We start from the raw sequence: 16,193 nt of genomic DNA on the forward strand, positions 1-16,193 counted from the left end.
TCTGCTCATCAACACCCGTGCTCACCTGCGTTCCAGCGATCGACGGAAGGACGAAGGACTTCACCCGATCATCCGTGCGGTCGGCGGCTAGCGTCGGCTAGCGCGTCTGCTATCCAAGTCAAAGTCCTCCTGGTTGTGTTGCTACAGCCAGCCGCTAATACACCGATCCAACCTACAACTTTCTTCTTTGCAGTCTTCATTGTTCATTAAACAAATTGCAAAAGATTCACCAACACAGATGTCCAGAATACTGTGGAATTTTGAGATGAAAACAGAGCTTTTTTGTATTGGATTCAAAGGTGTACCAATACTTCCGTTTAACTAGTGACGTCACTCGCATACGTCATCATACAAAGACGTTTTCAACCGGAAGTTTAGCGGGAAATTTAAAATTGTACTTTAGAAGTTAACCCGGCCGTATTGGCATGTGTTGCAATGTTAAGATTTCATCATTGATATATAAACTATCAGACTGCGTGGTCGGTAGTAGTGGGTTTCAGTAGGCCTTTAAAGGGGATCTGCTTTTTTTTTTTTTTAATGTTGCCTATGGTTCGCTATCATTAAGCAAGACATGACGACGGATGGATTTGTTTTGAATGCATTGTCAATATTAAATAATCGTAAACAAAAGTCTGATTACAGCGGAGCCAATGGGAGCGCTACAATTCCGCCCAGGAAATCAGAAAAATGACCATTCAAAAAGTGCCAACAGTACTCCATTTACATGTCGTGACTTGAATATTAACCAAGTATTAGTGATAATGTTATTAAAAGTGCTAGCACAGACAGACTATGTATAGTGGTGACATGAGTGTGACAATGTTGACATCATCGAGTGGTCTGTTAAAGTTAAAGTTAAAGTACTAATGATTGTCACACACACACTAGGTGTGGCGAAATGATTCTCTGCATTTGACCCATTACCCTTGATCATCCCTTGGGAATTTAGGGGAGCAGTGAGCAGTAGCGGTAGCCGCGCCCGGGAATCATTTTTGGTGATTCCAACCTTTGATGCTGAGTGCCAAGCAGGGAGGTAATGGGTCCCATTTTTATAGTCTTTGGTATGACTCGGCCGGGGTTTGAACTCACAAGCTACCAATCTCAGGGCGGACACTCTAACCACTAGGCCACTGAGTATGTTGTGTCCTCGCATCCCTGTAGGTCATAAATCATGCCTCTCACCTCAAAAGTAGATGGCTGAGGAGATAATCCAACAAGTTGAGACACTTTGACAGCCTTTTAGGACCTGGAACTGGCGAGAATGACACGAAAAACGCTTGTGCCCCACCCCACCTTGTTTCTTCGCAAGGATTGTGAGACAGTTTACATCTGAATGGGAATATAAGAACATCCTAGCAGAGACGCCTTCCTAATGACAGCAGACCTTGCACATGTTTTATTATGTTTGTTGGCTCTCTTAAAGTCTGCAGTGAGTAGTAATCAGTGATCTTGTAAAAAAAAAAAAAAGGTGAACGTCGTGATGCATTTTTGAAATTAATGCTCCGTATGTGCTTAAAATGATGACAATATGTAAATATTAAATGTTATTATAAATGTGCCCGCTACCACATTACATATATACTTACATTGTGTATATAAAACCCTAATAGAGGTCTTCGGATGTTGTTTTAGGGACTCTATTGGCAGAATTGAACGGCTCCCATAGGCTCCATTGTAAGCAGACTTTTGATCGAATCTACTTAATATTTAGAATGCATTAAAAAAACAAAAGAACATGTATCAGTAGAAGCATTTAAGTCTCATCTTAAAACTCATTTGTATACTCTAGCCTTTAAATAGACTCCCTTTTTAGACCAGTTGATCTGCCGTTTCTTTTCTTTTCTTTTCTACTCTGCTCCGGGGTGGACCGCTAGCCTGTCCATCAGATGGGGACATCTCTACGCTGCTGACCCGTCTCCACTCGGGATGGTTCCCGCTGGCCCCACCATGGACTGGACTTTCGCTGATGTGTTGGACTCTCACAATATTATATCAGACCCACTCGACACCGAGGATGTCGTTGTGGCTTGTACAGCCCTTTGAGACACTAGTGATTTAGGGCTATATAAATAAACATTGATTGATTGATTGATATTTCATAATGATTGTGAACAATAGACAAAATTCCCCCAAAAATGTAGTTCCCCTTTAAGTAGACTATAAATTATAATGACCTAATATTATGTATTAATATACATATAATACATCCTGAAAAAAACGACATAGGTAATTTGGCACTGACTGAATACTAGGGATGGGAATCAAAAACGGGTTCCGGTTCAGCACCGGTTTCCAGTGTATCAATTCCTTGGAATCGATAACGGGCGACCGGTGCAATGGACGTCGAGTGGATCTAGTTAATAGTGTGAGAGTCCAGTCCATAGTGGGGCCAGCAGGAGATCATCTTGAGTGGAGACAAGTCAGCAGCACAGGGAGACGTCCCCAACTGATGCACAGATGAGTGGTCCACCCCGGGTACCGACTTTGAACAACTAGCGCGTCATCTGTGGTCAACTAATCTCTCCACGAAGGAGAGGGGGGCAGAGCAGAAAAGAGACGGCAGATCAACTGGTCTAAAAAGGGGGTCTATTTAAAGGCTAGAGTATACAAATGAGTTTTAAGATGGGACTTAAATGCTTTTACTGAGGTAGCATCTCTAACTGTTACCGGAAGGGCATTCCAGAGTACTGGAGCCCTAATAGAAAACGCTCTATAGCCCGCAGACTTTTTTTGGGACTCTGGAATTCACTAATAAGCCAGAGTTCATTGAACGCAGATTTCTTGCTGGGACATATGGTACAATACAATCAGCAAGATAGGATGGCTCTAGACCGCTTAGTATTTTATACGTAAGTAATAAAACCTTAAAGTCACATCTTAAGTGCACAGGAGGCCAGTATAGGTGTAATATGATCAAACTTTCTTGTTCTTGTCAAAAGTCTAGCAGCCGCATTTTGCACCAAGTTTCGACCCTTACATGGCTTGTTCGCTACACGTCTTAAAATAATGCCTGCAGCACTGTTATCTGTCAGTTAACTACAGGTATACAATTTTATTTTTTTCTTCAATGAATAGCTAATCTCGCACGATAAAATGTAAATGTAATGTTAACCCTGTAGCTAACATACCGTATTTTTCGGACTATAAGTCGCAGTTTTTTACATAGTTTGGCCGGGGGTGCGACTTATACTCAGGAGCGACTTATGTGTGAAATTTACATTACCGTAAAATATCAAATAATATTATTTAGCTCATTCACGTAAGAGACTAGACGTATAAGATTTCATCGGATTTAGCGATTCGGAGTGACAGATTGTTTGGTAAGCGTATAGCATGTTCTATATGTTATAGTTATTTGAATGACTCTTACCATAATATGTTACGTTAACATACCAGGCATGTTCTCAGTTGGTTATTTATGCCTCATATAACGTACAGTTATTCAGCCTGTTGTTCACTATTCTTTATTTATTTTAAATTGTCTTTCAAATGTCTATTCTTGGTGTTGGGTTTCATCAAATAAATTTCCCCAAAAAATGCGACTTATATATGTTTTTTTCCTTCTTTATTATGCATTTTCGGCCGGTGCGACTTATACTCCGAAAAATACGGTAGCTATGCCAGTGTTCCTAACGTGTGTGTTACAGTTTTGTATATGATATATGACATATATTACTTTGGACAAGAACACAGTTACAGTGTGTATGTAAAAAAAGAGGATACAGTGCACCATAACGCTACCTGTCGGATATACAGCAAGTGTGCACAAACACAGTTCATAGACAAACCTCTAGGATTGGATCAGGATAAGGCACTGGCTTTCTAAAACAGCTATTGTGGGTGCACATCCAATCAAGGATGATCATTCATCGGTTTGGCTGCAGACAAAAATGGATGTTGGATAGTTTTGTTGTCGAGATGTTTCCTGGCTACTGTCGATGTCCTTTACAGCAAGGCATCTGTTCTTGCCTGCTTGCATGTTTGTGGTCGAGTTCTGTGTGGTGCGTAACACAACATATGTACAGCAGGGTGTAAATTGCATTTCCACTTTATTATTGTCAGATGTTTGCGCTTTTATTTCATTCCAGTATGCATGTTTAGGTCCAGTTATAATCCATGCTGAGGGATGCAAACAAATCCAAAAGTAAGCAGCTGGTTTCTTAGATCTGTTTTATTATTATTATTATTATTATTATATAACTCTCTCTGCATTATATTGCACTGAATATGTTTCCAAATGTTTGGATGAAACCTTGGCAGGAAATTTGGCAAAATGATCATGAATACACAACAAGACTGTAACCCCAATATAAGCTTGAGGACCCAATAAAATAATTTTGAGTGCTCCTTCTTCTCTCTCTCTCTCTCTCTCTCTCTCTCTCTCTCTCTCTCTCTCTCTCTCTCTCTCTCTCTCTCTCTCTCTCTCTCTCTCTCTCTCTCTCTCTCTACATATCATATTATTTGGAGCACAGTTAATTTACCCAGCACAAATAAAGATACAACATACAGTTCAAATTCTCAGCACTTTAGTATTTGAAGATAAATAAGTGTATATTGCTTGCTCTGTGTTTGTCAATGGGCTACTTGTAAAAGTGAACAAGGCAGACATAGTAGTAAGACCTAGTGGAGGAAGGGTTTGATTACCGGTCAGTGAGAGAGGAATTCTGCACCCGGAGGCTAAAGGGAACGTATCCACTCCACTTTCCTGTATGTTACTTTTGTCCTCTGTGGGTAGGCTCGAAACTTGGAGCTCAAAACTCTCGTACCGCAGTCTGTTGAGGCCTTAGGCAACACATTTTTTTCCAGCCTCCGAGTAAGATTCCATCTTGACTGTGACTTATTAATAATGCCCTCCAGTAAATCAACACACATTGCACATACAAGCCCCTGCTGGTGTCCTACCATGGTTTTCTAAATCTTTTGCACTCTTCGGGCTTATTCATAATCAAATGAAAATGTGCATTTCTAATTGTTACACATTATTTGGGAAAGAAGACCCTCCGAGGCCTGTATAAATGTGCCTACTTACATACTATAGACATCACAGGGCCACAATTTTTAGTCAATGCAGAATCATTGCTCGAGTCAGCTATCCCAATGTTGAACTTGCAGACTAGAACATGTCCCATGTCGCTCAATTCAAATAAATCAGTAGTTCTACAGTATACACAGCTGAACGTTAATGTGAGTAGCACAGTGCGTCCGTAAAATATTCACAGCGCTTATCTTTTTCCACAATTTGTTGTTATAGTCTAATCCCAAAATGGGATAATTAATATTTGTTCATTTAAATTTTGCAAATTTAATAAAATAAAAATAAATCACATGTACATAAGTATTCACAGCCTTTGCTCAATACTTTGTTGATGCACCTTTGGCAGCAATTACACCCTCAATTCTTTTTGAATACGATGCCACAATCTTGGCACGCCTATAATGCGGAAGTTTCGCCCATTCCTCTTTGCAGCATCACTCAAGCTCCATCAGGCTGGATGGGAAGCGTTGGTTTTCATCCAGGATGTCTTTGTACATTGCTGCATTCATCTTGGTCTAGTCAGGGGGGTGACCAAGAACTGGATGGTCACTCTGTCAGAGTTACAGCATTCCTCTGTGGAGAGGGATTAACTTTCCAGAAGGACAAACCATCTCTGCAACAATCCACCAATAAGGCTTGAATATTATAGTGGCCAGACAGAAGCCATTTCTTCAAAAACGTTTCCCAAAATGCACCTGAAAGACTCTCAGACCATGAGAAACACATTTCTCTGGTCAGATGACACAAAGATTGAACTCTTTGCTGTGAACCAAGCCGATACCGTCCTTACAGTGAAGCATGGTGGTGGCAGCATCATGCTGTGGGGATGTTTTTCCAGTGACAAGAACTGGGAGACTAGTCAGGATTAGGGTTGCCAAATTCCGGGAATATTCAAAGTTGGAAACTGTCCACGGGAATTAACGGGAATATATGGGAATTAACAGGAATTAACGGGAATAAACATTGAATGCAACATGCTCGATCTTGCAGCATGATTATTAGCTAAAACAATCTGATTTAATGCAAATTCAGTAGAATTTCAACCCTGCACTGTGCATTCCTCCATCACATGTGCAGTGCGTTCTTCCATCACATGCACAGATAATTCCCAGCATGCTACACACTACAGCAGGGCTATTGAGGCCACACTAGTATTTGAGCCCAAGGACTTCATCCAGTCAGGTAAGTTTTGATGATATTACTGGGGTAAATATATTTGATCTATGGAATTTAAGTTTAATAGAGGTGTAATTGCTTGTTACTGTATGACTGTAGACTACTCCAGCAGACTTCCACTCAAGCTACCTAGCTGTTCCTGTACTTGTTAAAAGATTTTGGGGCCAATATCTCTAGCTAGCTAGGTTTATGTACCACCACAGTCTCATAATGAACCGAAAATATTTCTCCGTTAGCCGTGATGCTAATTTTCTCTATGTTAAATCCCATTCATTTATGCTAACAACGTTAGCGATCCGAATTTACCTTTTTTGTGATCTGTAAAGTTCAACTAGCAAATACTAAATCAAAACGTGTAGTTTCTTCTGCCTTCTGTTCTGCTGACCATTCTGTTGTCATACAAGAATGTAGGTTATAGTTTGATTTAGCATGCTGATTGAGTGTTAATTTATTAATCTAGTCTATTTGTATTAATTTGTCTATTAGTAAAATATTTTTAAAGACTACTCCAATTGTTTAGCTGACTATTTATATCTGTGTGTGGCATTGCATTAGTGTTTTACAAGAATAAATAAATACAAACAGAATAATGCCACGTACACCATTTGATGTGTGGAGACATTTCACCCCAACCAATGTAGGCGGAAAGGCTGTGTACATTTGCAAATACTGTGCAAAGAGCTACGTCAAAAATGCCACAAAGATGCAGCAGCATATAGACAAGTGCCCAATAATATACAATTATTGTAGATCCCCTTAATTCCCATGGACGGTGTCCAACTTTGAATAATCAAAAAATTGTCAATATTTCCAAACTTCCCGAGCTGAACTTCCCGTGGTAAATTTCCGGAAAGTTTCCGGAAATTTACCGGAAACTTTTTACCCCTTCGCCACCCTAGTCAGGATAGAGAGAACGATGAATGCAGCAATGTACAGAGACATCCTGGATGAAAACCAACGCTTCCCATCCAGCCTGATGGCGCTTGAGTGATGCTGCAAAGAGGAATGGCCAAAACAGCCCAAAGATAGGTGTGCCAAGCTTGTGGCATCATATTCAAAAAGACTTGAGGCGCTAATTGCTGCCAAAGGTGCATCAACAAAGTATTGAGCAAAGGCTATGAATACTCACGTGCATGTGATTATTTTATACATTAGCATTTCAAAAAACAAACAAACAATCTTTTCACATTGTTGTTATGGGGTATTTATTTTCTGAATAATTTTGAGGACAAAAATTAATTATTTTATTTTGGAATAAGGCTTTGACAACAAATTGTGGAAAAGGGAAACGCTGTGAATACTTTCCGGATGCACTGTATATGTTACCCCTTACATGTAGATCACATTTATCTTGCAAAAAGAGCAATATTTTGTAACAAATAATATAATTTATATATTTTTTTATTGTTAGTTCTGTGTAAAAAAGGTCATCAGAGAACACAGCGATATATAAGATTGCCTTATTGTTATTTATATTAAACAGTGCGCCCTTTCCCCTCACTACTCAGCACAGGCTGTTATCCACCATCTACTGTACGTAGAAATGTCGTCTTTGTACGTCGATATACTGTCGCTCGGAGTCTCAGAGTAGTCCACAATATGATAGCAGGCATGAATACAAAGAAAGAGTCTGAAGTAACCTTGCATAAGGTCACAGGATATTTTCAGGGTGAAGGTAATCCTTTTGCCGCTCCGATGAGGAGGGGGGGAAACAATAGGATAGCCTCCAGGGATCTGTATCGAATTTGCTGGAGTTCTTAAAACCACTCAACTTGATGGAACTTGCTCCAAGAGTTATTATGCTCAGGAATGTCGGCAGTGTCAAACTCCAAAGTTCTTTCCTTGACTGTGAGTGTACCTGTGAAGATGAGTGTGCCAAACAGAGAATAATGGGTGTGAAGACGAGGGAAGGTTCCGCTCCCTAGAGAAAACAGTAGGATGTTAGGAGGAGTCCAACTGTCAGCCGGGCCCTGGGTTTCTGTGAAGACTCCTGTTTAGTCCACTCTGCGGGGAGCTGGGATGGAAAGACATATCAATTAAATCAGGACCATATCTAAATAGTTTACAATCTCTTTGGACATGAAAAGAAAGCGATGATGACATCACCTAAGATCACTTAACGTCTCAATGGTTTGATGTCATCGCCCTCTGTGATTCATTTGTGTTGAGAAGAAAATCGTCATGTCAACTCAGGTCTACATATCCCCGATGAACTAATATCAGTGTACAGCTCTGGTAATGGGTACATTCGCACCCACCTGCACAAATGTACTTCAAAATGTAACAATCAAAATAAATATGACTTTTTTTTTGTTTACTAGGGCATGCATATATAATATGCATTAGTTTGACCATTTAAAATCAACGATAATAAAAAGGAGATGCTTGGAAATAGCATAAAAATGCCCCAAAAACTTGGAAAAACGCAATTCATAGCGTTACTTTTTGGTGTAACCATCATGAGCGTTCTGTTCAGGTATATTTCTTTTATATTTTGATAAATCATCACATTTATCTATAACTAAATTTAAATAGGTATTGATCAATCTTTAAGCTGTGTGTATTTGATTTCAGTTTGCTTTTGACATCTTATTTAGAATTGTAGTTGAAACTTTTACAACCTTGTGTTGCGCTCATGATGGCGTAACCAAACTAGATTTCATTTAATGATCTTATTTTGAATATTTATTCCCTTTTTTACATTTAGTATATTTAAATATTCATTTATAAACATTGAATAGATTTCAAATATCAATAAAATGCAATTGCCTTAATCTTATAGGGTAATGTTTAGTTACACCAAGTCATGAGCGTAACACTAAGCTTCATCACTTTGACTTGTAATATCTCTAATTCTGGTGGTGTTTTATGCTTTTTTCTTTTTGGAACATGTACTATACATATAATACAATAAAGTCCCATATACAATTATGTTTCTAGCAATACTTTAATTTTGCCTTTGAAAGTAACACTCCAATGTCCATTAGTGGAGCTGTATACATCAGCTTGCTAGAGACATTATAACAGTAATATGTCGTCCAGTCTCTTTATGACCACCAAATGTGAGAACATTTGATCATCTCAATTGTTGAGAACAACTTTTCAGAGAAGCTCAAACAGTTGATTTTGAATTTATTGTTTTTTTTATGAACAATACATCTCCTTCCTCTTGGACGCACCACTGGATAGATGAACTAAACCAGTATGTGCCCAGAACTTTGCAGAATACAAAAAAAACAGACTTCACCACACGTCCTAAGATAAAGCCAAAATCTGCAAACTACTAATTCTAGGGATGTAATGGTATGGTAAATATTGCGCTATTTCGGTTTTAAAATGCTGGCAGTAAAGCCGTGGTATGAGTACTTGGAGTTCTCCCGTCAGTGGAGTTTTTTTTCTGGAACCATTTAGTAGGTCTGATCTAACCTGACTCTCCTTGTAGTTCGCTGAGCTCCACACAAGGATCTGGGACTTCTCGATAAGAGATGTATTTCAGAAGGCGGGGCCTTGTAAAAAAAAGTCATTCTATGTCAGGGGTCACCAACCTTTTTGAAAGCAAGAGCTACTTCTTGGGTACTGATTAATGCGAAGGGCTACCAGTTTGATACACACTTAAATAAATTGCCAGAAATAGCCAATTTGCTCAATTTACCTTTAACTCTATGTTATTATTAATAATTAATGATATTTACACTTAATTGAACGGTTTAAAAGAGTAGAAAACACGAAAAAAATAACAATTAAATTTTGAAACATAGTTTATCTTTAATTTCGACTCTTTGAAATTCAAAATTCAACCGAAAAAAAGAAGAGAAAAACTAGCTAATTCGAATCTTTTTGAAAAAATTAAAAAAAGAATTTATGGAACATCATTAGTAATTTTTCCTGATTAAGATTAATTTTACAATTTTGATGACATGTTTTAAATAGGTTAAAATCCAATCTACACTTTGTTAGAATATATAACAAATTGGACCAAGCTATATTTCTAACAAAGACAAATCATTATTTCTTCTAGATTTTCCAGAACAAAAATTTTAAAAGAAATTCAAAAGACTTTGAAATAAGATTTAAATTTGATTCTACAGATTTTCTAGATTTGCCAGAATTTTTTTTGGAATTTTAATCATAATAAGTTTGAAGAAATATTTCACAAAAATTCTTCGTCGGAAAAAACAGGAGCTAAAATGAAGAATTAAATGAACATTTATTTATTATTCTTTACAATAAAAACGATTAATTTACTTGAACATTGATTTAAATTGTCAGGAAAGAAGAGGAAGGAATTTAAAAGGTAAAAAGGTATATGTGTTTGAAAATCCTAAAATCATTTTTAAGGTTGTATTTTTTCTCTAAAATTGTCTTTCTGAAAGTTATAAAAAGCAAAGTAAAAAAATTAATGAATTTAATTAAACAAGTCTTTAAAATATTTTCTTGGATTTTCAAATTCTATTTGAGTTTTGTCTCTCTTAGAATTAAAAATGTCGAGCAAAGCGAGATCAGCTTGCTAGTAAATAAATAAAATTAAAAAAATAGAGGCAGCTCACTGGTAAGTGCTGCTATTTGAGCTATTTTTTAGAACAGGCCAGCGGGCTACTCATCTGGTCCTTACGGGCTACCTGGTGCCCGCGGGCACCGCGTTGGTGACCCCTGTTCTATGTGATTGGATAAACCACTTGTCCGTTATCGTGAATGACGTGCTACTTCAACCACGCACATCGAAATCAACCTGTGACGCTGATGAGAGCGACGCTGGGAAATCCAAAACAGAACAGCCGACATATTGGGTAACGACAGAGCGAAAAGTTAGAGAACTTTCACTGAAACAACGCAGCAATGTCAGTAGACGATCGATGTCGTTTGTGCAAAGAAAATAACGTCCTTGGAGGATTTCGTTTCTTCCTCCCAGCTGCATGCCTGTTACCCCCAATAATCCAGCCTCACGGATCTGATCCTCTACCAGAGCAATCAGCGGGGAGACAATTATAACGACTGGGTTCAGCACTCGTCCCATTTCCTTCACCACCAGTGGAGCGATTTGGTAAATCAAGCTCTTGCCAAACCCGAGCCAAAACATCCTTGCCACCAATAGATGCCTTCAGAACCGTTCTGTTCATCTTTTAAACAAATAATATTTAAATAGATTCGACAAAACAGTTACAATAGCAGAATCAATGTCAACACACGACTCCTCGCCGCGTGCCGCCATTGTTGTTTGAGTCAAACAGTCGCTTCGGCGCTACGTCACATCTATGAAATCCCGCCCGGCGATCCTGATTGGTTCATTGTTTTTTGCTATCTTTAAGGAGTTTGCAATATCCTCGATCCCAGATCCTTTTGTGGAGCTCAGCGAACTACAAGGATCTGGCGAGAGTCAGGTTAGGTCTGATCTGGGAAGTGAACAACATCTCCCGTAATCCTTTGCACAGTGCGGGCAAGCAGCTCGGAACCTCCTGCCAAGTTTCTATTTTAAAGCTGTGTACATTTTTCGTTGTTTTTCATCTTTGTGTCATTTGTTGTCTATTTTATTTTCAGCTTCTGTAGACAGTCACCCAACAAAATGTTTTAGTGGTTTTTACAATGACTATCTGTTTAAACCAGAAGTATGGTCGCATACGATCGGGGAGAAAACATGTTGTTGGAGTCTCTCGTCGGTCCGAGACAAGCAGTTATTTTCTTTTGGTGTAACTCCTCATGTGGAGGCACGGATGTGCAGAAAAAAAACAAAGGTTTGCAGACAGCGCACACCGAGACGTCTACAATGAGTGGGGGAATACGAGTAATGTGAGAAACCACGACCAGGAAATTATCCTTAGTGTGAAACCAAGAAGCCAGTGAGGCCAAACATTAATTTGTGAGGTATTTACATTATTAAAACTCAAATTGTCAGTTAAGATCCTGAAAATCAGCATTCTTCTAACTAATACAAAAATGTCCACTGCAGAGAACACTGCTTCTCGGAAAGTTAAAAGCTGAAAGACACTAAACTGAGCACTGTTGTTTTTCACTGTTTTACACACTGGATGTTTACATTGTTACTTTAAAGACACTCAGTTGACAGTTTTTTGTTTTTTTTGTGACTTGAAACACTGGATGTTCCGGCACTTCTTTGCACTTACACTACCGTTCAAAAGTTTGGGGTCACCCAAACAATTTTGTGGAATAGCCTTCATTTCTAAGAACAAGAATAGACTGTCGAGTTTCAGATGAAAGTTCTCTTTTTCTGGCCATTTTGAGTGTTTAATTGACCCCACAAATGTGATGCTCCAGAAACTCAATCTGCTCAAAGGAAGGTCAGTTTTGTAGCTTCTGTAACGAGCTAAACTGTTTTCAGATGTGTGAACATGATTGCATAAGGGTTTTCTAATCATCAATTAGTCTGAGCCAATGAGCAAACACATTGTACAATTAGAACACTGGAGTGATGGTTGCTGGAAATGGGCCTCTATACACCTATGTAGATATTGCACCAAAAACCAGACATTTGCAGCTAGAATTGTCATTTACCACATTAGCAATGTATAGAGTGTATTTCTTTAAAGTTAAGACTAGTTTAAAGTTATCTTCATTGAAAAGTACAGTGCTTTTCCTTCAAAAATAAGGACATTTCAATGTGACCCCAAACTTTTGAACGGTAGTGTAAGTAATAAATATGATTAAAATGTTTGAGCATTAACTTAGTGTTCCATTACAGTAAGTGTGTTTATCATTATCATTTTTCACACCATGGAATTTTTACCAAGTCTTCTTTATTTTTTTGGACAATACCGCAATAATATCTTACCGTGGCCTTAATACCAAGACACTGTTTTTCTGTGACATGTTGATATCGTTACATCCTGTGGCAATTGCACATAGCTGCTGTTGGCTTTATCCCAGGATGCAGAGAAGGTAGGCAAAAGTGCAAGCAGGAGGTATTAGGTTAAGTTAGTAGTAGGTTGTTAGGTACCATTCAGAAGAAAAGTACCACAGGTCGAGTAGGAACTCAGAAAGCAACAGAACATTTGGATATGCAGAAGACCAGGGGTGTCCAAAGTGCGGCCCGGGGGCCATTTGCGGCCCGCAGGTAATTTTTTAACGGCCCCACGGCACATTCTAAAAATACGATGAAAAAAAAAAAAAAAAAACATAAAAAGGGGTATAAAAGAGCAAACAGGTGAAATGTAACAAGAAAATGTTGCATTATTTACTCTAATAACACAAATCTGCCATGCAGGCTGTTTCTTCCTTTAAAAAATAATAATGAATCAAAATCAATGCCATTATGAATTATTGACCTATTCAAGGCTCCATTTACTTCAAATTAAATATTCCACTTTGAGATATTTTGGGGGGGAAATGTTGCATATTTTTTGGTTGCCATTTAAAAAACAACGTTTTTTAAAGAAGGGCCTAAAACGAACAAACAAAAAACATAAACAACAATACAACGTATAATTGACGGATATATCTGAAGTTGATCTTGAGACTATTGTGGTAAAAGTTAAAAAAAAATGTTGGATTTATTTTTTTAAACTTTACTGAGCAGTACCCTTTTGGATCCCCAATAATTTTTGTGGGACTTTTTTTTTTTTTTAAGTGTCATTGCTCAAAAAAATAATGAATTAAAATCAATGTTGTTATGAGTTATTGACCTTTTTAAGACTCCAATTATTATATAATATCAAATATTCCACTTTAAAATGTTAATTGGGGGAAAATATTGCATATTTTGTGTTTTTTTCCATAAAAAAACACGGTTTTCCTTGACAAAAATGGCATACAACTTAAATCTTTAAAAGCGTTTTATTGACAGATAGACCTAATGTTGATCTAGAGATTTAAACCTTGAATAATAATAATAATAATAATAATACTAAATAATGACACATTTGTAATATTTGTTTTGACCAAAACCTTTTGGGGTCCCCGGGATCAAGTCTGAGTGGAAGCCTAAATGTATCTTTTTTATACATATATTGTATTGGTTTTTAAAATAAAAAATATCAAAATGGCCCCCGCTTGCTTAGATTTTTCAGTGTGCGGCCCTCAGTGGAAAAAGTTTTGACACCCCTGCAAAAGACGAACCAGCCCTTAAAGAGGGAACAAGGTGGAACTAAATAGAACTAATTAACAAGGTGGAAGATGTGTTGTGGTAGGGGCAAGGAACAGAAAGTAAATATGCTCCAAAACAAAGGCCAAACAGTAAATGATACCACAGGAAAATAAAGAACAAAGTCCAAACTGGGATCATAACATCTTGGGGTAATTAATTCTTATTTTGGTATTTCAGCTCCGCATCTCTCAGCACTCACATTGCAGTTTCCTAATCCAATTGCTCATAATAGCATAATTATTTATTTTTTGATAAAAAAAAACAATTTTTTTCTGCAAAAGGATATAAGGCTTTAGACGCAAGTTGTATGTACTGGTGTATGATTGTGATTATAATCTGTGATGTATTACAAAACAGAGTGCTCACTGAATGACTGAATATGGTTTATTTCTTTGGCATTTACGATTGCAGGGAACATATTTCAGTATTCACTCGCAAATGTGCATGTGTGGTTTTGGCAATAAGATGATCTTTTTTGTCTCAAAACAATAGCAAAGAACACCGACTGGTAAGGTTTTAGTACACATGTGCAGTTATTGAAGCTTCAATACACTGTTTTGATAGAACTCCTGTTTCAGTAGTGTGTATGTAAGAGGTACTTCTGAAAAATGTCCCTGAAGGCCCCTCCTAATGTACTGTGTAGAATACATTGGTAAGTTAGCGCCCTCTAAGAATCAGTGTAAATGTTGCAAACATCTTCTTTAAAGGCCTACTGAAAGCCACTACTACCGACCACGCAGTCTGATAGTTTATATATCAATGATGAAATCTTAACATTGAAACACATGCCAATACGGCCGGGTTAACTTATAAAGTGCAATTTTAAAATTCCTGCCACACTTCCGGTTGAAAAACTCCTTTGGATATGATTTATGCGTGTGACGTCACAAAATCCACGGAAGTGGTTGTACCCCATCTGACCCGATATAAAAACCTCTTGTTTTCTTCGACAAAATTCCACAGTATTCTGGACATCTGTGTTGGTGAATCTTTTGTAATTTGTTTAATGAACAATGGAGGCTGCAAAGAAGAACGTTGTAGGTGGGATCGGTCGGTGTATTAGCGGCTAAGTACAATACTTACAGCAACACAACAAGGACTACTTGTTTTTATCATAGTTCTGTGAGGTCCGGTTGCTAAGTTGCTAAATTAGCCTTAGCGTCGTTAGCAACAGCATTGTTAAGCCTTACCAGGCTGAGAATTTTTAACCGTGTAGTTACATGTAAATGGTTTAATAGTATTGTTGATCTTCTGTCTATCCTTACAGTCAGGGATTTATTTCTTTTGTTTCTATCTGCATTTGAGAACGATGCTATCACATTAGCTCAGTAGGTAAGTGTGTCATCGATGTATTGTCGTGGAGATAAAAGTCACTTTAAATGTCCATTTCGCATTCTCGACTCTCATTTTCAAGAGGATATAGTATCCGAGGTGGTTTAAAATACAAATCCGTGATCCACAATAGAAAAAGGAGAGAGTGTGGAATCCAATGAGCCAGCTTGTACCTAAGTTACGGTCAGAGCGAAAAAAGATACGTCCATCACTGCCTCTCAAGTCCTTCACTGTAACGTTCCTCATCTACGAATCTTTCATCCTCGCTCAAATTAATGGGGTAATCGTCGCTTTGTCGCTCCGAATCTCTCGCTCCATTGTAAACAACGGGGAATTGTGAGGAATACTAGCTCCTGTGACGTCACGCTACTTCCGGTACAGGCAAGGCTTTTTTTTATCAGTGAGCAAAAGTTGCGAACTTTATCGTCGATTTTCTCTACTAAATCCTTTCAGCAAAAATATGGCAATATCGCGAAATGATCAAGTATGACACATAGAATGGATCTGCTATTCCCGTTTAAATAAAAAAAAAATCATTTCAGTAGGCCTTTAACA

The 16,193-nt window shown here is 38.0% G+C and overlaps 1 protein-coding gene across 3 annotated transcripts in view; it reads right to left on the minus strand.

Annotated features, from left to right (window-relative positions):
• The window catches only part of edn3b (endothelin 3b), a 79,067-nt gene that overhangs the window by 17,936 nt on the left and 44,938 nt on the right, over nucleotides 1-16,193 (minus strand). For 2 of the 3 annotated variants that reach the window (XM_062052230.1, XM_062052229.1), the window contains one exon: nucleotides 7,709-8,225. In XM_062052230.1, the coding sequence (XP_061908214.1) occupies nucleotides 8,171-8,225 (55 nt within the window). In that variant the 3' untranslated portion in view covers nucleotides 7,709-8,170. Of the gene's footprint in view, nucleotides 1-7,708; nucleotides 8,226-16,193 lie in introns of those variants that run through there. The other variant, XR_009826679.1, reaches the window with a different exon arrangement.

The sequence above is a fragment of the Entelurus aequoreus genome, linkage group LG07 (assembly GCF_033978785.1).
Source record: "Entelurus aequoreus isolate RoL-2023_Sb linkage group LG07, RoL_Eaeq_v1.1, whole genome shotgun sequence".
Taxonomy (NCBI): domain Eukaryota; kingdom Metazoa; phylum Chordata; class Actinopteri; order Syngnathiformes; family Syngnathidae; genus Entelurus; species Entelurus aequoreus.